The sequence below is a fragment of the Loxodonta africana genome, chromosome 4 (genome assembly GCF_030014295.1).
Source record: "Loxodonta africana isolate mLoxAfr1 chromosome 4, mLoxAfr1.hap2, whole genome shotgun sequence".
NCBI classification, from domain to species: domain Eukaryota; kingdom Metazoa; phylum Chordata; class Mammalia; order Proboscidea; family Elephantidae; genus Loxodonta; species Loxodonta africana.
Window position 1 is genome coordinate 30,481,468 of NC_087345.1, and position 25,403 is coordinate 30,506,870.

Consider the following 25,403-nt stretch of genomic DNA (forward strand, 5'->3'; position numbering starts at 1 on the left):
ACAAACAAACTGATCATTAAAACTCACGCTAAATGCACAGATAGAGTATTTGTGGGTTGTCTGTCTTTTCTGTTCCTGTCTTTAAAGTTAGAAACACTACAAACTTCCAGACACTAACCTAATAATGGTACATGTGACGAATTGCATATATACTGACTCCCCCAGTGGAAATGGCAGTTGCTGTTTGATTTACGAACGGCGTCTATGATATGCCCCAAGCGCAGAGTGTACTCTTTCAAAACAATAAAAAGGCCTATATTTGAGTTTAAAAGCCACACTAATAAAAGCGTTTATCCTGAAATTTTTACTAAACTTTTTTTTCTAAACATTTTGAAGTTGCTTTGAGTTCCTAGCAAAATATAAAAAACTGAGAGGCTCATCTCCAAGACTCTGGAGAGTGAAACATTAGCTCATCAGTTTAATTCCTATCATTGACAATGCTTTATTTGGTCCTATACTGCCCTTCGGGACAGTTAGAAGATGCCTTCTACTGAGAATGAGAAATACACAACAATCTTATATCCTTTCAAAAGCACTACACTGGAAACTAGAGATTCAAAGCATTTCCTCTTCCCTTTGATCTCTAGAAGCTGTATGTGATATTAAATCAACTACCATGTCAATAAAGGTCAGCATACCTGGATTGAAACACGGTATAAACTAGAGGGGGTCGGTGAATAGCAATCCACTGGATAGATGTATAAGGAACAAATTACCCAGCAAACAAGGTATGCATGGTCTTACTTGTGCTTATTTACTCATCTGTAGTACACAAATTTCACCTGTTTCTCACCCCAGATATGGTGAAAGCCATGTGAAATTGTGCACTACAGATTAATACGGAAACACAAGTAAGCCCGTGCGTACCTTGCTTACTGGTTAATCTGCTCCTGATCTTATCAGCAGTGTACCAAAGTGGTGGCAGTGGGAGTGGCCTGCCCTGTGTGCAGGCAATAAGAGTGTGCACTGACAGTAAAGAATTTAAAAACAATAATAAAATCCACTAAAGGTTAAGTTTGTTTTTTTTTTTTTATGAACCAGCAATTCTAAACAAGGTCAGTGATAAAATACTACTCTCTATCAGTGCTCCCACGGTCCCGTCCCTGGTATGCTACTGTTACTATAACATTACAAATTCTGAAAGGAAAAAAAAAAAAAAATTATATATACACACACATACATACATACATATGTGTATACATGTGTATGTGTATATATATAAACTTTGCGAAAAAATATATATAATCTGAAACTTAGTCATATGACTACCACTTCAGTCACTGCACAGATGCTTCTGTCGACTTAAAGGAAATGAGAAAATATGTCAATAGTTCTTTAGAAGAACATGACTTTTCACAATGAATTGCCAAAAGCATTAATCCATTTAGATAATCAAGTTGGCAGCTGTTGTTTACAAGGTAAATTTAAAAATTGGGAGCACACATCACTTGGCCTTCTGTTATTTCTGTAATTATCTGGTTAAAGAGAAATTGCTAGAAATTTATACTTGGTAGAGTAATTCTTGATGAAAGCATTAATTAGCAATGGTCCAGAACCTTCCTGAAACTGACTTACTTAGGAAGTAAAATATTTTAGGGCATTCTAGATATATAAACTCTTTCTTTAACTACAAGTAAAAAGCTTAATATACTTGATTTAGAATCTGATTTTCCAATTACTTCACATATATTTAAAGTATAAAATTTTCTAGGAAAATGAGATGTGCCATTTAACTCCTAATCTGAAAAGGAAAATTAGAAGTGAGGAAAACAAAAATACCCTAATAAACATTAAAAAAACAAAATAAAACAGTAACAATAGTAAAACTTACCTAAACCTTCAGATTCAAAGAGATAAGTCTCATCAACCCCAATGTGCCTACACCAGTGAAGGAAGTTGGCAGTATTGTCTCTAGCAAAGAATGAGCCTGATGGAGCATCTTTCTTACAGGGTACTTTTCTCATTGGAAAATTCTGGAAAGGACAAAAAGAAAAGAAAACCTTTAAGTATGCATCATTGGCATTTTCATTAGGGAACCATTTCAATACTACAAATAAAAGTTCAACTCATTGAATATAACTAAAAAGAATACAACATTAGGAGAAAAAAGTTATCTTCAAAAATTATTTTACATTAAGCATATTCCAGAAAATGATTCCTAGGAAAACAATCTGGTCAAAATTAGGAGGAGGATCAAGCTTTTCTAACCTTACTCTTTTGAAAGTGACATAAGAATCATAATTAAAAACAAAAATAATGGCATTTTAATAATTCCAAGAACATTTCTATGGTACATCTCTCGATACATAGCTCAAGTTCAATACAAACAACATTACTGCTAATGTTAAAGGTTAACAGACATGCTCATTTCTGCTTACTTCCTTAAATGCAGATTCATAAATCTCAGATTCATGGTTCTGAGCCTCTTGAAGAAACTACCTAATAAGGAAGTAGTAACCCATTCTTAGTTCAAGTTCTTTGAAAACTGATGGTGTGTTAGAGAATCTTGATTTTTTTTTAATTATCTGGCCCAAGAGTATTTAGATTGCCCTCCTAAGGCTGAGAGTTTTTTGTTTAAAATTTTTGTTTGAATAAGCCATCTGTGCATGATCTTAAAAACACGCAAAGGGTACAATAGGGTAGGGTAATATGTCTCCCTCCCATCTCTACCCCTTGGTTCCTCTCCTTAGAGACAGCCACTGTTACCAGTTTCTTCCTGTTGGTATTACTTTCCAGAATTAAAACAGCCTTGTGAGTTTTTTTTTTTTTTCTGACTATATATATATGATCATGCAAAAACAAAACAATACAGCCAAATACAAATATGGTCAGCATCACCTAAAATCTTCTCATCCACATTTTGGTATCTCTATGCATGTATCTACATATAACCTACATCTATGAAATGTTTTAAAACATCTTATTCTGTTGTCTGACGGGTGTGCATGTATGCATACACACGTGCGCACTTTTTCAATGTGACTGACGTATATCACCCACTGCCCCCCAAAAAGATGATACTGCTTTATATTTCTACCAACAAGTACATCAGTATCCAGACCCCAAACTCTTGAAAACACCTATATTTGATGAAGAAAGGAAATGTTATCCACTTCAAATCATGACTGCAGAGTCCACAGAGGAAACCTATCTAAAAAAAATTATTTATTCAATTAATATTTATAGAACTTACCACTAAGGCAATATATGAAGAGTATAAAGAAGGTAACAACCACAGTTGTGTTAAATATGTGCCAGGAACTATCATAAGCTCTTTTCTCATTTAACCATCACAACAATCCTGTAAGGAAGGTACTATTATTATGAAGAAGAGCTAGCTACTAGATCTCTACTGTGTACCAGGCACTATGCTAGGCACCATATAGATATTATCACATTTAATTTCATTGAGCCCTCACAAATACATCATATGAGATAAACGTTAACATTGCCATTTTACAAATAAAGACATCCTCCAGATGCCCAGAAAGGTTAAGTAAATTATCCAGTGTCTCCCAGCTAGCTGGGGTGGAAGTTTACAACCTTGTAGAAATAATAAGAAATATACATAAACAAATTATAAAATCACAGACAGGGCAGTGTTTCATTGTTGTACGTAGGGTCGCTATGAGTCGGAACCGACTTGACGGCACCTAACAATAACAACAACCCTCTCTTTTACCATTCCTCGCCTCACTCAAACATTTACTTACCCCTGATTCTTCAGAGTTGCACGTTTTCACCATGTCCTGAAGAACAGCAATCAGTTGGCATAATAGTACTCCATTATCAAGTTCTTCCAGTAATCTTTCTGCCTTAACTTCAGTACCTAAAAATATACTTCAAAGTTATGATTCTTCTATAAACAGTAAATTCAAACAATATGGTAAAAATTTAAACAGAATCAGGTTATAGCTGAAACACTAGACAAATATCTGATCAGATTCCAAGTACTTACTCTTGGAAGGAAGCGTTAAAACAAATGTCAAACTAAATGAAACACAACTGAAGCAAAAGTGTCTGTGATGGGGAAGTACAGAGAAAATTGATATCTGTTTTGTCTCATTTTATAAACCCTAAGTATTTTGTTTTTTAATATTCAGTACATCACTCCTGTTGGCACAAGAGAAAAATGCTCTACAAATGATGGACTTTGTTGCAATTCAAAAATTACAGATAATCACACAAGAACATGCAGAGAACACCAACTTTTCACCTCTAACATGTCTTTTATAGATGCATTATTATTGCATAGTGGACTTTAAAAATTATCCAAATCATGAAATTGGTATCAGATGATTAGAGGGAGCGTTTGGTGTGTGTTTAATTATTTTGGGAGGGTCACACGTGGGCTTTAGGATATACTGTTTCATGAAAACCTTGGGATGCTATATGAAATTCTGTATTAAATATGAATTTTTTCTGGAGAGAAAGTTCAGAGCGCTCATCACATTCTCCAATAGAGTGAAGAACTACAAGAATGCCAAATATTCTCAACTTGAGGCCTCTTCCTAGGTTTCATATGCCTCTACCCCTCAAAGCCTCAGAGATACTAATCATTTTAACAAGTCCCATGCCTTATAAAGATTAAGGAAAATAACTAATCAAATAGAGATTTAAAAATCAGACTTATATACATAAAAAAAAAAAATCTAATATTAACAATGAAAATGGTACTATTCAAAGTTTACTGACCTCTTCAGTTAAACCTCAAATTTTCTTACTATTCAAGCCTCAAGGTTTCAGGGTAAATCAGAGTTTGTTAAGAACAAAGACATTGAATATTTTATTCGCTAGAGTATCCCAGGCCTCTAGAACATTCACCCTTGACAGAAGATAAGGTTCTCAATAAATATTGATTAAGCAGGAGAACACAATTTTGGGTCTCTTTTCAAGCCTTACCTAATAAACCAGATAACCAGATTGACAGGTCTTCCTGCATAGGTAACAGGCTGGCTTCATGCCTCACAGCTATCCACTCATCATACTGACAAACATCAGCCAAGCCTGGTCCATGTCTGGGAGTCAGAGGACTTCGCGGACTTAGAGGCAGATCTTCTCCAAACCACACCTAGAGAGAACATCAATCAACCTTTGTTAAAAGTCATCATAATCTATATCTATTTTAAGTGCTGAATTATAAACAGTAACATAATATACACATAAAACCACAACAACTCACAGGAAATACATAAAGATGAATTATAAACCATATATAATATACCGTATTTTTAAGCAAATAAATGCGCCTTCTACGTCTGTTTGCCAAACGCGCCTTCCCCCTTCATGAGGTATTTTCTTAAGTGTGCTATGCTAATTTTTTTTTACAGCAACATGTAAAAAACTTGGCATAGCAGCGCATATGAAAATACCCAGCAGGGGGAAGGCACATTTGGCAAACATAGAAAGTACACGTTATTTTAATAAAAATACGGTACATGTATAAAAGTACAGCAGCTCATAGAAAATATATAAATATGAATCATTGCTGCTCTTCAATACATGGAGAAAAATGCACAGAAAATGTATACACATAAAACTACAGGAGCTCATACAAGCAAACTATTAGTCCAGATACTTGAGACATTTTCAATATTCAATATTGTGGTCCATATAAGTGAATCCTTAATTAATGAACACATTAAACTATCGAGCAAAGTGAGTAAAGGTCAACAAATAAGAATTTTTCCTTGACTTGTTAGCTGAGTAATTTTAACAAGTTACTCAACCAGAGTTTCAGCATCTCAGCTATAAAATGAGTTAATGATACCTGCCTTAGAAGATGTATCTTTGTAGTACCTAGCATTGGGTACTACAGAAACTCAATAATTAATATTTGCTGAATGAATGAATAGCATTCTGTAAACTTTAAAGCACAGTAAGAGTGTCATCTAAAAAGAAAAGAATTTCCACTTTGGTTTAAAACGGGTTGGCAAGCTACAGCGTACAGGGCAAATCCAATCTGCCACCTGTTTTTGTATGGCACACAAGCGAAGAATGGTTCTTATATTTTAAAATGGTTATTATATAAGAACCTAGATAATAGTCTTGAGTTTTCCTATTGGCCCTCAAAGCCTAAAATATTTACTGCCTGGTCAACCTCTGGTTTAGAATAAAAATACACACACACATACTATCAAAACACTTGCAAAATTTTGAAATACAGTAAAACTGCCCCACAGGGTTTGCAAGGAGCGCCTAATGGATTCGAACTGCTGACCTTTTGCTTAGTAGCCGTAGCTCTTAACTGCTACACCACCAGGGTTTCCTTGAAATATAATTAGATACGCTTTAATATTAGACTATTTATAGAAAAGGCTGTATCAACACTTCAAATTGTGACAACAATCAGGTCATCACAAAAAAAGTCAGTTTTTAACAAAGCCATAAATAGCCCTTGTCCTTCCCCTTCCTGAGCAATTCAGGAAGGAGTATTAGAGCCCAAGTGAAGAGGAAGTCTTCATGGGTGAGGGAGGGGCTGGTGAGTAGAATGGAGAGTCAGAGCTTCAAAAAGGTAAGATGGGCCTCATGCATGAGGACAGCCCTGTGCAGGGTGTCAGACCCTGATTAGGATGAAAAGGGTGTCTGTGGGGGTGGGGGAATGTCCCAGTGCAGGCTGTCAGAACCCAGGTACGATGGTTAATTTTATGTGTCAACTTAGCTAGGCCATGGAGCCTAGTTGTTGGTAAAACACTAGTTACTTGCTGTTATAATTACATGTGATTAAATCTACCGGCCTCAAGTAAAACTGATCACCTACCACAATGCATGTGGAGCTCAATCAGTTGAAGGTCAAAGGGAAAAAAGGGACTTTCTCTAGAGCAGACTATAAAAAGACACGTTGACCAGTGGATTTTAGGACACAAGCCTGAACATGTGAGCCAATTCTTTGAAGTAAATCAACCGATCAATGTCTGTGTGTGTGTGTATTACTTATTCTGTCTCTTTAGAGAACCCAAAAACACCAAGTGAGGTAAGAAGGGTAACCATCAGTGTGTGAGGGAGAAGGGAGGTAACAACCACAATGGGAGACTGGTTACATGCTGTTGTTAGGTACCATCAAGTTGATTCTGACTCATAGTGACCCTGTGTACCACAGAACAAAACACTGCCTGGTCCTGTGCCATCCTCACAACCATTGCTATGTTTGAGCCCACTGTCGCAGACCCTGTGCCAATCCATCTTGTCAAGAGTCTTCCGATTTTTCCCTGACCCTCTATTTTACCAAGCACGATGTCTTTCTGCAGGCACTGGTTCCTCCTGATAACATGTGCAAAGTACATGAGACAAAGTCTAGCCATCCTAGCTTCTAATGAGCATTCTGCCTATACTTCTTCCAAGACAGATTTGTTAGTTCTTCTGTCACTCCAATGGTATATTCAATATTCTTCACCAACACCATAATTCAAAGACATCAATTCTTCTCCAATTCTCCTTATTCACTGTCCAGCTTTCACATGCATATGAAGCAACTGAAAACACCACGGCTTGGGTCAGGTGCACTTGAGTCCTCAAATTCACATTATTGCTTTTTAACACTTTAAAGAGGTCTATTGCGGCAGATTTCCCCAATGCAATATGTCATTTGATTTCCTGACTGCTTCTTCCGCAGGCGTTGTTGGGGATCCAAGTAAAATGAAATCCTTAACAACTTCAGTATTTTCTCCATTTATCATGATGTTGCTTATCTGTTCAGCTGCGAGGATTTTGGTTTTCTTTATGTTCAGGTGTATTCCATACTACTATTCAGTCTTTGATCTTCAACCATAAGTGCTTAAAGTCCTCTTTCTTTTTAGCAAGCAAGGTTGTATCATCTGCATATTACAGGTTGTTAATGGGTCTTCCTCCAATCCTGATGCCATATTCTTCTTCATATAATCCAGTTTCTCAGATTATTTGCTCAGCATACAGATTGAATAAGTATGGTAAAAGGATACAACCACGACGGACACTTTTCCTGATTTTAAACCACGCAGTATTCCCTTGTTCTGTTCAAGTGACTGACTCTTGGTCTATCTACATGTTCCTCATGAGCACAATTACGTGTTCTGGAATTCCTACTCGTTGCAAGGCTATCCATAATTTGTTATGATCCACGCAGTTGAATGCCTTTGTATAGTCAATAAAACACAGGTAAACATCTTTCTGGTATTCTCTGCTTTCAGCCAAGTTCCATCTGACATCAACAATGTCAATCCCTCAATCCACATCCTCTTCTGAATCCCTCTTAAATATCTAGCAGTTCCCTGCCAATATACTGCTGCAACTGTTTTTGAATTATCTTCAGCAAAATTTTACTTGTGTGCGATATTAATGGCATTGTTCAATAATTCCAACACACTGTTGGATCACCTTTCTTTGGAATGGACACAATTATGGATCTCTTCCAGTAGTTGGTCAGGCAGCTATCTTCCTAACTTCTTGGCATAGACGAGTAGCACTTCCAGTGCTGCAGCCGTTTGTTGAAACATCTCAATTGGTATCCCACCAATTCCTAAAGCCTTGTTTTTTGCCAGTGCCTTCAGTGCAGCTTGGACTTCTCCCTTCAGTACCATCAGTTCTTGATCATATGCTACCTTCCGAAACAGCTGAACATCGACCAATTCTTTTTGGTACACTGACTCTGTGTATTCCTTCCATCTTCTTTTGATGCTTCTTGTATCGTTCAAGATTTTCCCAGTAGACTACTTCAATAATTCAGCTCAAGGCTTGAATTTTTTCTTCAGTTCTTTCAGCTTGGGAAATACTGAGTGTTTTCTTCCCTTTTGGTTTTCTAATTCTAGGTGTTTGCTCATTTTATTATAATACTTTGTCTTCTTGCACCATGCTTTGAAATCTTCTGTTCAGCTCTTTTGACTTCATCATTTCTTTCATTCCCTTTAGATTCTCTGTGTTCAAGAGAAAGTTTCCAAGTCTCTTCTGAATGCACTCTGGTCTTTCTTTCCTCTTTTTAATGACCTTTTGCTTTCTTCATATATGGTGTCCTTGATGTCATTCCACAACTCATCTGGTCTTCAGTCATTAGTGTTCAATGCATCAAATCTATTCTTGAGATGGTATCTAAATTCAGGTGGGATATATTCAAGCTCAGATTTCAGCTCTAGTGGACTTGCTTTAATTTCCTTCAGCTTCAACGTGAACTTGCATATGAGCAATTGGTGGTCTATTCCACAGTCTGCCCCTGGCCTTGCTCTGACTGATGATGTTGAGCTTCTCTATCGTCTCTTTTCACAGACGGAGTCGATTTGATTCCTGTGTATTCCATTTGGCAAGTTACACCTGTACAGTCATCGTCATGTTGTCAGAAAAAAGATATCTGCAATGAAGAAGTCCTTGGTCTTACAAAAGTCTATCACTTGATCTGTCATTTCTATCACCAGGGCCACATTTTCCAACTACTGATCCTTTTCTTTGTTTCCAACTTTCACATTCCAATCCCCAGTAATTATCAATGTATCTTGATCATATGTTTGATCAATTTTAGACTGTAGAAGTTGATATAAATCTTCAATTTCTTCATCTTTGGCACTAGTAGTTGGTGCATAAATTTGAATAGTCATATTAACTGGTCTTCCTTGTAGGTGTATAGAAATTATCCTATCACTTACAGTGTTGTGCTTCAGGATTGATCCTGAAATGTTCTTTCTGATGATGAATTTGACACGTCTTCAATTTGTCATTCCCGGCAAAGTAGACAGTATGAATATCTGATTCAAAATGACAAATACCAGTCCATTTCAGCTCACTAATGCCTAGGATATCTTCATGCGTTCCATTTTATCTTTGACAACTTCCAGTTTTCCTGGACTTATCCACTGTACATTCTACATTCCTATTATTAATGGATGTCTGCAGCTGTTTCTCATTTTCAGTCATGCAACATCAGCAAATGAAGGTCCTGAAAGCTTTACTCTATCCACGTCATTAAGGTTGACTCTACTTTGAAGAGATAGTTCTTCCCCAATTTTATTTTTATTGCCTCCAACCTGAAGGACTCATCTTCCAGCACTATATTAAATAATGTTCCACTGCCATTCATAAGGTTTTCACTGGCCAATTTTTTGTAGATTGCCAGGTCCTTCTTCCTAGTCTGCCTTAGTTTGGAAACTCTGCTGAAACCTGTCCACTATGGTTGACCCTGCTAGTATTTGAAATACTGGAGGCATAGCTTCTAGCATCACAGCAACATAGAAGCCACCACAGTATGAAAAACTGACAGACAAGTGGCAGCTGTCAGATGAGTGGTAGTTACAGGGGGATTTATCAAAATGGAGCCAGGTTTCTCACTGCCAGAGAAGAGATGAACAAATATGGAATAAAAGAAAACTAGAATGAATCCTATAGTGTTGGATAAGAATTGGGAGGTATTGATGTCAAATCTTGGTTTTAAATTGCTATAGATACATATAGACGCAGGTGTTTATGCATGTGTATATATATGTATTTATGTACGTATCTAGAATTATTCCCTAGTTCTATCCACTGAGAGGGCCTGAACACATCAATATCTCAGTAGCAACAAACGCACCTAGTGCCCAGATCTTGGCTTCAAAATACCATTGTCCAGTGACTTCTTAAGACAAATGGCTGACTCCAGGGCTGGAGCAAGAAAAGTAAACAATGAACCTGAAATATCTTTTGCCAGAAAGCAAAGAAGTACTTGAAAGAATGATAGGGATACACGTTGAAAGGATACAGATGCCATCTTGAAGGGATTTCTCCTGGCTAAATCAAGCATAATTTGAGCATCAAAATAAATAATGATAGAAATGGATTATAATATATAGAATAAAATATATTACCATGAGCCCAAACCAAAAAAACCAAACCTGTTGCCATTGAGTTGACTCCAACTCATAGCAACCCTACAGGACAGAGCAGAACTGCCCCAAAAGGTTCCCAAGGAGCAGCTGCGAGATTCGAACTACCGACCTTCTCGTTAGCAGCTAGGCTCTTAACCACCAGGCTCCATAAGCCCATACAGATATAAGTAAATGAATTGAAATTTAGGCAAGGAACGGGATTTTTATATAGTTTGAAAGTAACTCTTCACAAAATACTCATTACAAAGGGAAAACAAATAATTTTAGAGAAGAGAAATCTGGCATCTTAATCAAGTGATCAAGATGAATGTCATCAGTAATGGGACAAATCAAAATCATGCCACCTGCTAGGCTGCAATAATAGACAGCATCCCTCTGATATTCCTGTGAAAGATGCATAACTTGAATCTAATCATGAGAAAATATCAGGCAAACCCAAATTGAGAGACAGTCTACAAAATAACTAGTCTGTAATATTCAAAAGTGTCAAGGTCATTAAAGACAAAGAAAGATTGAGATACTGTTCCAGATGCTGAAGACTAAAGAGACGTGACAGCTAAATGCAACATGTGATTCTAAACTAGGCATTGTCGGGACAACTGGCGAAAGCTGAATGTGGTCTGAGTATTAAATGGTCACACTATATTGATGCTAACTTCCTAATTCTGATGATTTTATTGTGGTTGTGTAGGAAGATCTCCTTGTTTGTGAGAAATATACACTAAAGTATTCAGAACTGATGGATCACTTAATAGCAACTTATTCTCAAATGGGTCAGACAAAGCAATTTCTCCATATGACACTTTTAAACTACTCTGTAGATTTGTGATTGTTTTAATTTTTTTAAATGGTTAAAAAAGAGGTATAAATAAAGATAATACAAAATCTACTCCTTTATTGATTCTTAACTACAGATTATTCCCCCTAAAATATATTAAATGTAGTGAGGTTTATTTAAGGCAATTCTTACTACACCAAACCAAAAGCCACGGCAACACCACAGTTAATCCAGTCTTTGAAAAAAACAAAAACTGCTTCCAATCTTGTATGATGAGAAACAAACATGTTAAAAGGAAATCCCAAGGGCAAAGAGAAAATGAACAAGAGGCAAGGAGAAGTGAAATCCAATAAAAATACCCAAAGACAAACACAAACGTAAGTCATTTGAATGACATTATTTCAAATACTAGGAGTGGGGTGTGTACTCCTAAATATATGAAGATCCTGTAAGTTTTAGGAGAAAAACAAGATGTTATTTTCCTGAATTCCCTTAAAATTATTTCAAAGGGAATATAGCAAAGATGGAGCCCTGGTGGTACAGCGGTTATAGAGCTCGGCTGCTAACCAAAAGGTCAGAAGTTCAAATCCACCACCCACTCCTTCAAAGCCTATGGGGCAGTTCTACTCTGTCCTATAGGGTAGCTATGAGTTGGAATCAACTCAATGGCAACAGGTTTGGTTTGTTAATTAATAGCAAAGATTTACTATCTAATTCTTCCCTCATAAACATTTTTTATTTCTATTTGTAATCCCAGGACTCAGTATAATGCCTGGCACACAGTACTTGGTAAAAAATATTTGTTGAATAAGTGAGTAATGCAAATCAGCAAACGACTCTTTGTAGCATCAAAGTCTAACCTACAAATTAACATGCCATCCACCCCTATGCAATAGCTTGAGTTCAACTTTTCCTCACCACCTTTTCCTTAGTTACGCCCTCTCATCCTATAAATCCTGCCTCGGTCATTTCCATTGCTCCAATCATTACCTCAGGCAGTTTCAACTTTCTAGCTTTGCCTATTTTTGTTGGGAACAGTGGAGCAATACATTTTTTTCATTAATTCTAAAACCTTATGTTTTCAAATTATCTCATCTCCAAAACCAAGATGCACCTTATAATCAATGACATTTTACAGTCAATGAAATACGCTATTTGTCTTTTTACCATTTGGCTGAGCTAAAAGGCAGCAGGGCAGGTGCAAACGTTTGGCAAGGAAAGGTATACATGAGGAAGAGGGTGGTTTTGAAAAAGTTACATGTGAAAATGGAGAGACTACAATAACAAGAGTCATTCTAATTTCTTGACACATTACAGAGAAGAATACTTCTTGTATTCTCCTATCGTTGCAACCAAAAGACATGGGCCAATCAGTAGAGTATTAACATTGTTAAAAACTAGATGTTAATGATTCAAGCTATATGCATAAAAGTTGTTCTCAGACACACAGGAAGTTGTCATACTGTAGAAATTCTTAATCCACAGGCAATCTATAGATCAACTTGAAAAGGGCACGAACTTGCTTATACTTAGGAAAAAAATGTATGTCTAAGTACCTATGTGCCTTTTCCTAAAGAGAGAGTTCATAGCTTTTGTCACAGTCTCAAAGATCCTATGATTAAAAACAGGTTAGGAACTATTATCCATTGATTTCTAGACTATATGTTGATTCCCTAATCAGAAAGAAGGACAGAAAAGAAGGGCAAGGAAGATCTTAATGTACTAAACGAGTAAGAAATCAACTCATAACAGCTATGTATTGAATGTCTACTCTCTGCAAGAAAAAGCTGAAAATCCTAGAAAGATCTCACATTCAACAGGGAGAGAAACAAAACCTCCATAAGAGATGTCAAGGGGCTCTTGGAGAAGAATCTGTAGAGATGGATCTGTGGAATCTAGATCAGAGAAAGTTTCAGGGAACAACAAAACTATGAAAAAAGCAACAAGGTAAGAAAACATTAATGACCACTAGTGTAAAAAAAAAAAAAAAATCTTTTTTTTTTTTTTAGTGTGGTAAGCAGAAAAACATTCTCAATGCAGTGAGAAAGAAAGCATTCTATAAGGAATCAAGAAAATATAATTGACAGCAAACAGATGACATTTCTGAGACCTGGATGAACAGGGAATAAATAGAAGTAAACAGATCAAAAATGGTTTTGAGTATGAAGGAGTTCCAAATCTAGTGAGTGTGAATGTGAGAGGATACAACCTTATGAAAGACTGCCATGGACTCCCAAGTCCCAAAAAGAAAGCAGTACAACGGAATTCTTTATTACTAGAGTAGAAAAATATAGCTGATAGGCAGTACAAGCAGGATCACATTCAGGGTTGTTCTTAGCCTTCTGATAAATAAATTCTATTCCCTAGGCTGTCATTTACTGTTATCTTGATTATTGTTGTGTGCTATGGAGTTGATTTTGACTTATTGTGATCCCATATAACAGGTAGAACTGCCCCTTAAGTTTTCCTAGGTTGTAATCTTTACGGAAGCAGGTCGCCAGGTCTTTTCTCCCACAGAGTGACTGGTGGGTGTGAACCACTGACCTTTTGGTTAGCAGCTGGGCGCTTAACCATTGTGCCACCAGGGCTCATTATCTTGATAAAACCAAATAAATAAATAAGCAAATCCATTGCCATCGAGCCGATTCCAACTCATAGTGACCCTACAGGACAGAGTAGAACTGCCCCATAGGGTTTCCAAGGTGCAGCTGGTAGATTCGAACTGTTGACTTTTGGTTAGCAGTCAAGCACTTAACCATTTCTCCACCAGGTCTCCCAATATCTTGATAAGCCGTCTTAAAAAAAGAAAGGTTTCCATGACACTATTATAATCTCCAGTTTTACATCTGGATAATTTTGTTGTACCAGTGGTACCATCAACCTTCTGAAGTGCCTACCATGCAAGCCACATTCTGTTAGGCACTTTGCACATGCTATCTCATTTATTCTTCACAACTTCCCTGCAAAATAAGTACTGCTATCCTCCACATACAGACAAGGAAGCAGAGACTTAGAGAGGTAAAGTAACTTGACACAGCCTCACAGTCAGAGTGGCAGAACTAGATCAGAATTCAAATCTGACTGACTCTAAAGTCACTTTCAAAGGCAAATTTTATCATCAGCTACTTGAATATTTCTAGGGAGATCTTCAATGTAATTTTTATCTTTAAGTTAATAATTATGTCATATATACATATTTTTATATATATATTCAAAAGAAAGGAAACGTAAAAGGATTTAAGACTAACATAGCAAATACCAACTCTGGAAATTATTCAAATATAAAATTATTTTGATTTGTCTCAATAACCCCAACCTGACCCTTCCCCCAAAAAAAAGACAAATAAATTTTTAAAAACTCCTCCTTAAAATTTTAATTTTTAATGCCTAGTCATGTACAGGCATGTACAAATCACACACAGATTTATCTAAAATACAAATATTTATTTCACTGCAAGCTCTTTTAACTGTAAATACATACTAAATTGTAATGGAGGAAAGCTACAAAATACTTCAATTCTCTTCTGAGTGTGGTATAAATAAGATGGACCCACCACCTCTAAGGTTTTCTTTATTACTGCTAATATTCAGTACAAACAAAAGCTTCGAATCCTTTTCAGAATAAACTAGAAAGTCAAAATATATTATTCCTATTATTAAAATTTGTTGCTTAAAGAAACTAGTGGAATAAAAACATATTGTGATGATTTTGGCATTTTCTAATTACTATAATTCAATTATATTCATTTCATAATTTAAGGAAATATTTGTCCAACAGAAACACTTACTTGAATTGCAGGCTGCATAGTCATCTATATTGGAATGAAGTTGGTTTTCTGAAAACAGAACAAAACCTTAATATGCTGACAATGACAACCACCCCATCCCCCAAATTACAAAATTTAGAATCTGCTTTAGTGCCCTATTTGAAGGAAAAACCTAAAACTTTTTCTTCTAGTTGAATAGTATGACTATACGAGAAATCAATAATCATTCCTTGCTTTTTACTTTATAAAAGTATTTCTCACATGAAAGAGGAAAACTTGAAACACACTTAAATATGCAGTTTCTGGCACTATTACCAAATTCATTCTTGAAGCAGTTGGCTTAGTAAAATAAAATTAACAATAAAACTTAGCTCGCATAAAATCCCCCAGAATTTTATTTTCCCCTGCAAACACAATGTAAATATAAATGTAATGTATAAATATAATGTAAATATCAAAACAACTGACTTTAAATATCAAATATCTCTCATCTGATCTTCACACAGAAATCATATATGGTCATCTGGACTTTTTATAAATTCACAACTGTAAGCTTATTCTGCCAGAAGACAAAAAAGATAATCAATTTTAACTGTGAAACAAAACTACTCGATGCCTTTCTATAATAATTTCTCATAAAGTATTTTCTGCAAGAGGTGCTGAAGACAAAAAAACAAAAGGAATAGCAATTTTAGCTTCAAAGCAATATTCTTGAAATCTATAAGGAAAAAATACAACTTGAATTAAGTTAGGTTAATACAATTTCTTAACGTGTTTTCAGGAAAAAAAAAAAGAGTTTAATAAAGCTTAGAATAATATAGACTATATAACCTAGGATTTTTAATTGCTTAAAAATTGCTTAGCAGCAGCATAATAGTCTATTTTTTGTTATAACTCACCACTAAAACAATCTAAGAAAAAATAAATAAATAAAATGGTTTATAAGGCTTTAATGCTATAAATTTCCAGGAAAAAGTTATTTTCTTTTCTAAGTTATACGTGACATACCTTACAAACGGCACAGGCTACACATACCGCTTTCCTTTCAGGAACATTTCTTCTGGTACCAAAGTTCAGCCTGAGCTAAGCCTAAGTGAAGAGTCTAATATTACAGCACATTTTCTTTGCAGGAAGGCGAAGGACAACAGAATGTCCTTTTTGATGTCATTTTTCCTTCTTATTCTACCATAGCAAAAGGCCAAAGTACAATTGAGCATTACTAATGAGCCTGTTATGCTTCCCACGAGCTAATTCAGTGGGGAATACATTTTCTTTTAGCATAAATAATCCTTTGTCCCCAACAAAGACCCACAGTAAGACGCTTCCGAGACCATTTTTAAAAAACGGCAGCAAAGAAGCTGCTCCTATTAAAATAAGGAGTCCCACATAATCAGACAAGAGCTTTAACAGTTGCAACTGCCAAGCCAAAACAAAAGAAGGCCTAAATTATAAGGCGTGTGCAAATCAAGAACAGTGACATAGTCACAAAGAAGCTATCACAAGAATGTTTAGTAGTTGCACTTTCTATGGAAAATTCAACAAAACTAGTTTTATGGAAGAAATGAAAAATTTGTGTACAACCTTGGGTCGTTTGAATTTTGCAGAAGAGTCTTTCATATATTTTTTTCAAATCATACTTCTTGTGGTAATGGAAAGAACTACTTTTAAGATGACAAAAATATAACCATCTGGATTACCTTTAAAAAGAAATTCTTTATTAAAATAGTACTCAAATAAGTTATAATGTATCTTCATATATGAAAAGCTATAATATACACAAACACATGCTTTTACTGAGAAACTTTTACCAGCTGGTAAGACTGTATCAGTCAGTCATCAATTAATTAAGATGTACTCACTATATCCCAGTTAGTAAGAGCTGGTTATGATACTTTCTAGTCATTTACTAGTCTTTCTAAATCATTTTTGTGCCTCAGACGTTTAATCTCAAGAGTGGCTTCTTCATTTCGATAGTCCCAGTCCCTGACCTTCATCACAATCACACCTCTTGCTTCTGATCCATTTTACCGCCAATTTTCCTCTTTTCTATCTTTCCCTAAAAGTCTTGGTCTCATATAAACCAATTATACTGAACCATCAACACTTCATTTTTGGAACTGCATCTTAATTAGAAATTTAATTTAAATTTTATTGTTGTTTTGTTCTGTCTACTTCCACTCTCACCAATTTGAGAAAGTCTTTTCCCTTAGATGTGAGGAAAGGGGGGGGAAAAAAAGGCCTCTCACATGACCAAGTCCAAACTACACTCTAGCCCTGCTGGGAATCTTTCACAAGACACGAACTTACATACAGATCATAAGTTAAGAATACTATACTTAAGTTATAAAATCTGGGGAAAATGTTAGAAACACAGACTGTGCTCATCCACTTGAAATCTGACCAGGATTTAGGCCTAACACACTCATTTTAAAAATAATTTCAGTCATGCGGTCTACAAGATTATTCGTGGTGAAGCTCTTCATACCAATTTGACCTCAGATCATGCTGGAAAGAAAGCCAACCTACTGAACTGACCCTTTACACCACTGCTGCAGAATCTGAAACTGAGTACTTTCTTATTCCTCACCCACATATAGGAAATGATGGGAAGAGCTCAAGGTGACATAGCTCAATCCTTGCACAAATCTGGGGACAAGCAAGGAAAACAGTGACAAAAAAAGCAAAGAAATAAGTTTCTTTGAGAAAATAATAACATAAATTGCCACAGTACACCACATACATGCAGTGCTCAGCCACAAGATTACTGCCATGATACATGTAGCTGCAAGAATTTGATAAATACTAAAGGTGGGAGAGCAGTTACTGCTGGGGAGTGGCAGGAAGGTGAAACTGGGGAGGAATGTACGGGGCCTTTCAACTGCACTGGTAATATTTTATTTCAAGGTAAGTGGAGAGCACACAGGTATTTATTATGCTAATCTTCATGCCTTTCTGTATGTCAGAAATATTTCACTACTTTTAATGCTTCATTTAGAAAATAATTGAAGAATATATCCTCTCTGATTTATTCAGGAAAAAAAAGCCAACTGTTTTTCAGCTTTAAAATTTTGAGTTAAATATTTCCTAACTGCCTAATAAGAGGAAATAGAAATGCTATATCCATACCAAAAATATCTCACATTTCTTTTTTAAAAAACGTGTACTAAAATAACTTACCAGAAAGACACACTGTGGTAGTAGAAAGTATCCAGACACATCTGGTTTGAATTCCACCTCCAGTAGACAGTAGCTGTATGACCTTGGAGTGGCTAACTCCTCTGAGCCTCAGTGTTCTCATCTATAAAATGGGGATATCACCACATCTCTGGTATGGCTGTTGTGAAGATTAAATGAGATGACACATACAAAGTATCTGACACATAGTCTGCACTTAAATGACTTAATGTTATTAATACTAAGATGAGACATAATTATAGTTCATTTAATATAATTTATCAAATTAAAAAAATAAATCAAGGTTAATAATACTCAGAAATCATTAAACATAATTTGGAAAGCTTTTATTAACATAAAAATACAGTTACAAATGAAAATAAAAGCTTTAAAATGCCCACGTCATAATTGGGAGACAACTCAGATACAAGTTTTCTAAGTGATTTACAATTTTCTTTGCTAGAATAAAAGTCTTCAGGCATTTAATACAGGTCCTTGACTCCAGTCAGCCTGTCTCTTCACTCTCTTTTCTATCAGTTTTACTCATATCTGTGACTATATCATAGTTTAGGCTATTTTCATACCATGTACATTCATCCATTCAACAAGCATTTATTCACCACCTTTATTGAATTAGGTAGGCACTGCAGTCAAGAGACACAATGATGAACAAAACAGACATGGCCTATGGAACTAGTACATCAGTTGGAAAGATTAAAAACAAGCAGATACATAAATGGACACATAATGTTCTGAAGAAATAACACGGTGCCACAAGAAAAACTGCAAGGGCCTATGTTAGATTGAGTGATTAGAAATGGTTTTGCTACAGGAAAAACATGAATTTGAAGAATGGTAGGAATTAGCCAGGCAAAGAGAGGAAGAAGAGTTCTATGCATATAGAATATTTTTTGCAAAGCTCTGAATAGGGAAAGAGTTTGGTGCATTCCAAGAACTGAAAGAAGTCGTCAGTATGACTGAAGCACAGAGACTGTGTGGCTTAGGATGCGGCTGACGAGTTGGGCAGCAGCCCCATCATGCAAGGCCATGGAAAGGAAATCAGACTTTATTCCAAGTGCAGTAAGAAGCCACTGAACAGATTTAACCAAGGGGATGACACGATCTAATTCACAGCTTTAAAAGAGTTCTCTGAGGGAGACAGACTAACACGGTGATGGGCTTAACAGAGAAAAGAAGGAAATAAAAAGAGAGGATAGAGATGCAGTAAAAAGAGACTAGGGGGAACAGAACAATGAGAGGAGGAGAAACAGAGAAGGGTAGAAGCAATGACAGCAAAACAAACAGCCTACAAGAAATAAATGAGGTGGAGAGATGGCTGGAGGAGGAAGAGCTATGGATACATTGCAGTGGTCCAGTGACAAATGATGGTAATGGGGCTAGAATCCTGAAAATGACTCCACTGGAGAGGCGTGGAAGGATCTGATAAATATTGGTGTTAGAATCAATGGGACTTGGTAACAGGTATGAAGCGCTGAAGTAGAGGGTTGTAAGGGCAGAACGAACTGTTAAGAATGACTCCTAGGTTTCTGGCTTAAGCTAAATAGATAGTAATGCAATTACTGAGATAACGATGATGGGAGTCTGAACAGATTGAAGCAGGGGACAGAGCATAGATAGGTCAAGAGTACAGTGTTTTGGTCATGTCTAATTTGAAAAGCCTTTAAATACATTAAAGTGGAAATGTCAGGTAGGAAATTGGAAATATTAATCTAGAGCTAAGTAGAAAGTTCAGGAGGAGATAGAAATTGTCAGCACTTATCTGGGAAGGAAAGCTACTGGAAGGAATGAGATTATTTAGAAGGGAATCTAAGAACAAGTCCCATGAAAATCCAATATTTAGACATCAGAGAAGGCCAGCAAAGGAGACAGGGAAGGAACAGTCAGAGAGATTCCTATCATCTCAACTAATCCAGGTTTATAACTTTTGATTTGTCTCCTCCAAGAAGCCCTTCCTGATTTAAAAAAAAAAAAAAAAAAAAAAACCACTGCTCTCAAGTTGATGCTAACTCATAGTGACCCTACAGGACAGAGTAGAACTGCCCTGTAGGGTTTTTCAGGGATGTAAATCTTCATGGAAGCAGGCTGCCACAACTTTCTCCCTTGGAGTGGCTGGTAGGTTCAAACCATTGACTTTTTGGTTAGCAGCTGAGTGCTTACCCACTGTGCCACCAGGGCTCCTATTAAAAAAAAAAAAATTTTTTTTTTTTTATTAGCCTGAATTAATTCTGATTATACCTTTAGCTCTTGAATTCACAAAGAAGTTCTCCCAAACTCTTGCTTGTGTGGAGCCTTGTACTATTCTGTTACTCCTGTACATTGTTCGGCCAAGTATAAGTTCCTTAATTGCTGCTGGGAAAGGTATTGTAGAAATATTCAAGGCTGAAGTTTAGAAAACAGTTTTGGTGGAAGAAATGTGGAAATACCTAGAAAACAAAATTGAGTTGTCTCTCTTCTCTGTAGCGTTTCTAATGTAGAAGAAATGTGACAGTAAAGCTTGGAAGCAGTCAAATAGTAGACAGTTGTCTGACTTTATCTCCAGGAGAGGCAGATTGCTTTAAATGGTAACAATACTCAAGAGGAAGTGAATGAGAATTCATGCCACTGTTTCTTGGACCCTCAGATATGTTATTGTTTGCTTAAGCCATTCTTTCTCTCTCCTTTCATCCCAATTACCTTTTACTTTTCATATTATTTATTAAATGACCTGAACTGATAAATGAATTTGCCTCTCACCAACACGTCCAAGATGAAATATGTACAGTGGTTACTGGTCAGTGTACCAGAGGAATCACTTAGGAAAAAACAACTAAGAGTGGTGTGCAGGCAGGAGGTCCAAGTGAACAGGACGGAATAGCTGTACTAAGAGGCAAGTTCCGACCAATGTGCTACTCAGAATTTCATACGGCTGCCCCAGTGGACAAGTACATTTTAATTACATCTTAAATAGAATTCATCTGTGATAGACAGAATAATGACCCTCAAAGATGTCTTTTTTTTTCTTCTTTCAGTTCAAGAAATGCCAAACGTATTCTTTCTTCTCTTTTGGTTTTCTAACTCCAGGTCTATGCGAATTTCATAATACTTTATGCTGTCTTTTCAAGCTGCCCTTTGAAATCTTCCATCCAGCTTTCGAATGCATATAAGGAGATTCAAAATATCATGGCTTGGGTCAGGGGCACCTTAGTCCTCAAGGTGACATCTTTGCTTTTCAATACTTTAAAGAGGTCTTTTGTAGCAGATCTGTCCAGTGCAATATGTCCTTTGATTTCTTGACTGCTGCTTCCATGGGTGTTGACTGTGGATCCCAGTGAACTGAAATCCTTTACAACTTCAGTCTTTTCTTCATTTATCCTGAAGTTGGTTATTGACCCAACTGTGAAGATTTTTGTTTTCCTCATGGTGAGACGTAATCCATACTGAAGGCCGTAGTCTTTGATCTTCATCAATAACTGCTTCAAGTCCTCTTCACTTTCAGCAAGCAAGGTTCTGTCATCTGCATAATGAACAGGTTGTTAATGAGTCTTCCTCCATCCCGATGCTGCATTTTTCTTTATATAGTCCAGCTTCTCAGATTATTTGCTAAGCATACAAATTGAATGAGTATGCTGAAAAGAGACAACCCCAATGCACACCTTTCCTGATTTTAAACCACTCAGTATAACCTTGTTCTGTTCGAAAGACCGCCGCTTGGTCTACGTACAGGTTCCGTATGAGCGTAATTAAGTGTTCTGAAGTTCCCATTCTTCACAATGTTATCCACAATTTGTTATGATCCACACAGTCGAATACCTTTGCAAAGTCTTAGTTATCTAGTGCTGCTATAACAGACCTACCAAACGTGGACAGCTTTAACAAAGACAAATTTCTTCTCTCACAGTCTAGGAGACCAGAAGTTCAAATTCAGGGCCATCAGCTCCAGGGGAAGGTTTTCTGCCTGTAGGCTCTGGAGGAAGGTCCTTGTCATCAGTCTTCCCCTGGACTAGGAGCTTCTCAGCATAGGAACCTTGAGTCCAAAGAATGCACTCTGCTATTGGCATTACTTTCTTGGTGGTATGAGGTCCCCCACTCTCTGCTGGCTTCTCTCTCCTTTTATCTCTTGAAAGATAAAAGGTGATGCAGGCCACACCCCAGGGAAACTCCCTTTACATTGGATCAGGGATGTGATCTGCGAGTGTTACATCTCACCCCTAATCCTCTTCAACATAACCCAATCCTGCCTCATTAGCCACAGACAGAGATCAGGATCTACAGCACATATGAAATTACATCAATCACAAAATGGAGGACAACCATACAATACTGGAAATCACGGCCTAACCAAGTTGACAAATATTTTGGGGGGGACACAAATCAATCCATGACAGTCAATAAAACACAGGTAAACATCTTTCTGGTATTCTCTGATTTCAGCCAAGATCCATCTGACATCAGCAATGATATCACTCATTTCACGTCCTCTTCTGAATTCAGCTTGAATTTCTGGCAGTTCCCTGTTGATGTACTATTGCAACAGTTTTTTAATTATCTTCAGCAAATTTCACTTGCATGTGATATTAATGATATTGTTCAATAATTTCTGCATTCTGTTGGATCACCTTTCTTTGGGCACAAAAATGAATCTCTTCCAGTCGGCTGACCAAATTTCTTGGCATAGACAAGTGAGTACTTCCACCATTGCAACCGTTTGTTGAAACATCTCAATTGGTATTCTGTCAATTTCTGGAACCTTGTTTTTCACCAATGCCTTCAGTGCAGCCTGGACTTCTTCCTTCGGTACCATCAGTTCTTGATTATACGTTACCTTTTGAAATGACTGAAAGTAGACCAACTCTTTTTGGTACAGAAACTCTGTGTATTCCTTCCATCTTCTTTTGATGCTTCCAGCATTGTTCAATTTTTTGCTCATAGAATCCTTCAATATTGCATCTCAGGGCTTGAATTTTTTCTTCAGATCTTCAGAATGCTCCTTAGAAGTGAGGATGGCGAGACTTTGTCTCATGTACTCTGACATGTTATCAGAAGGGACCAGTCCCTGGAGAAGGACATCATGCTTGGTAAAGTACAGGGTCAGCAAGAAAAGAAGGACTCTCGACGAGAAGAACTGACACAGTGTCTCCAACAATGGTCTCAAACATGGCAATGATTTTGAGGATGGCGCAGGACCTGGCAGTGTTTCATTCTGTTGTACATAAGGTTACTATGAGTCAGCACCTAACAACAACAACGATGGTCATGTCCTAATCCCCATAACCTGTGAATATGTTAACTTACAAGGCAAAAGAGACTTTACAGATCAATTAAGTAGAGATGAGAAGACTATCCTGGGTTATCCAGGTGAGTCCCATGTACTCACAAGAGACCTTAAAAGATGGGGGCAGCAAGAGACAGAAAGGGCCACATGAACCAGTGACTTACATCATCCTGAGACCAGAAGAACTAGTTGGTGCCCGGCCACAACCGATGACTGCCCTGACAGGGAGCGCAACAGAGAACCCCTGAGGGAGCAGGAGATCAGTGGGATGCAGACCCCAAATTCTCACAAAAAGACCATACTTAATGGTCTGACTGAGACTAGAGGAATCCCGGTGGTCATGGTCCCCAAACCTTCTGTTGGCCCAGGACAGGAACCATTCCCGAAGACAACTCATCAGACATGGAAGGGACTGGACAGTGGGTAGGAGAGAGATGCTGATGAAGAGTGAGCTATTTGTATCAGGTGGACACTTGAGACTGTGTTGGCATCTCCTGTCTGGAGGGGGGATGGGAGGATAGAGAGAGTTGGAAGCTGGCAAAATTGTCATGAAAGGAGAGACTGGAAGGGCTGACTCATTAGGGAGAGAGCAAGTGGGAGTATGGAGTAAGGTATATATAAACTTATATGTGACAGTCTGACTTGATTTGTAAACGTTCACTTGAAGCTCAATAAAAGTTAAAAAAAAAAAAAAAAGATGGGGGCAGAAGGTATGTGAGGATGGGAGCATAAAGAGGGGATCTGATCATGGAAGCAGAGAGTCAGAGAGAGAGAGAGATTTGGAGATGCTACACTGCTGGCTTTGAAGACGGAGGATGGTGCCATGAGTCAAGGAATACAGGTGACCTCTAGAAGCTGGAAAAAGGCAAGGAAACAGATTCTTCCCTGGAACTTCCAGAAGGAGACTCCTTTATTTTACCAACTCCTTGGTTCTAGCCCCATAAGACTCATGAGATAATCACTATAATAATTTTGTTTTGTTTTAAGCCACTAAATTTGTGGTAATTTGTTATAGCAATAATAGGAAACTAATACATATCTTAAGTGAACAAAGGATGATTTGCCCAGAGGGTCAGGCCATTTGACCCAGAAATGGCAATATACATCCAAAATGATTAGAAGATGCAGCAACTCCAGTATGTCAAAAGAGAGAGAGAAGGGCATTAGCTGTATATAGCATGCTCAAAAGGGAAAAAAAAGATCCAAAATTTATAGGTAAAGCCCAAGTGTTTGCTGTGCGTCACCATCATCATCAGCAGTGTCTGAGATCATTTATTCATTCATTCACTTAAATATTTGCAAGGGCTTCCTGTGTTTAGTCTCTCAGGGAGAAACACCAATATCCACTCAAGTTACCAAGTCATCTTTGATCCCTTCCTTGCTCACACCTAGGCCCTTTTTCCTCTCCCTACCTTCCCTCAGGCAAAACAATCAGTGACCATATCCTGCTGTTTCACCCTCCAAAATTTCTTTCATTACTCATGGCCGCTCCTCTAGTTCAAGCCATCATCATTTTTCTCCAGGTTTACTGAAATAGCTTCCAACCAGTCACCCTTTCCCAACCTTACAATCCTCCAACCTGTTCTTCA

At 37.1% G+C, this 25,403-nt stretch overlaps 1 protein-coding gene across 6 annotated transcripts in view; it reads right to left on the reverse strand.

Moving 5' to 3' along the window:
- The window catches only part of GAS2L3 (growth arrest specific 2 like 3), a 45,470-nt gene that overhangs the window by 14,615 nt on the left and 5,452 nt on the right, over positions 1–25,403 (reverse strand). Inside the window, exons 2-8 of one of the 6 annotated variants that reach the window (XM_064283690.1) lie at positions 18,546–18,702; positions 16,950–17,065; positions 15,837–15,927; positions 15,390–15,437; positions 4,903–5,071; positions 3,714–3,829; positions 1,832–1,973 (exon numbers count right to left, since the gene is read on the reverse strand). In XM_064283690.1, coding sequence (XP_064139760.1) covers positions 1,832–1,973; positions 3,714–3,829; positions 4,903–5,071; positions 15,390–15,413 — 451 coding nt within the window. In that variant the 5' untranslated portion in view covers positions 15,414–15,437; positions 15,837–15,927; positions 16,950–17,065; positions 18,546–18,702. Of the gene's footprint in view, positions 1–1,831; positions 1,974–3,713; positions 3,830–4,902; positions 5,072–15,389; positions 15,928–16,376; positions 17,066–18,545; positions 18,703–20,798; positions 24,058–25,403 lie in introns of those variants that run through there. The other 5 variants (XM_023538788.2, XM_010599642.3, XM_023538791.2 and 2 more) reach the window with 5 other exon arrangements.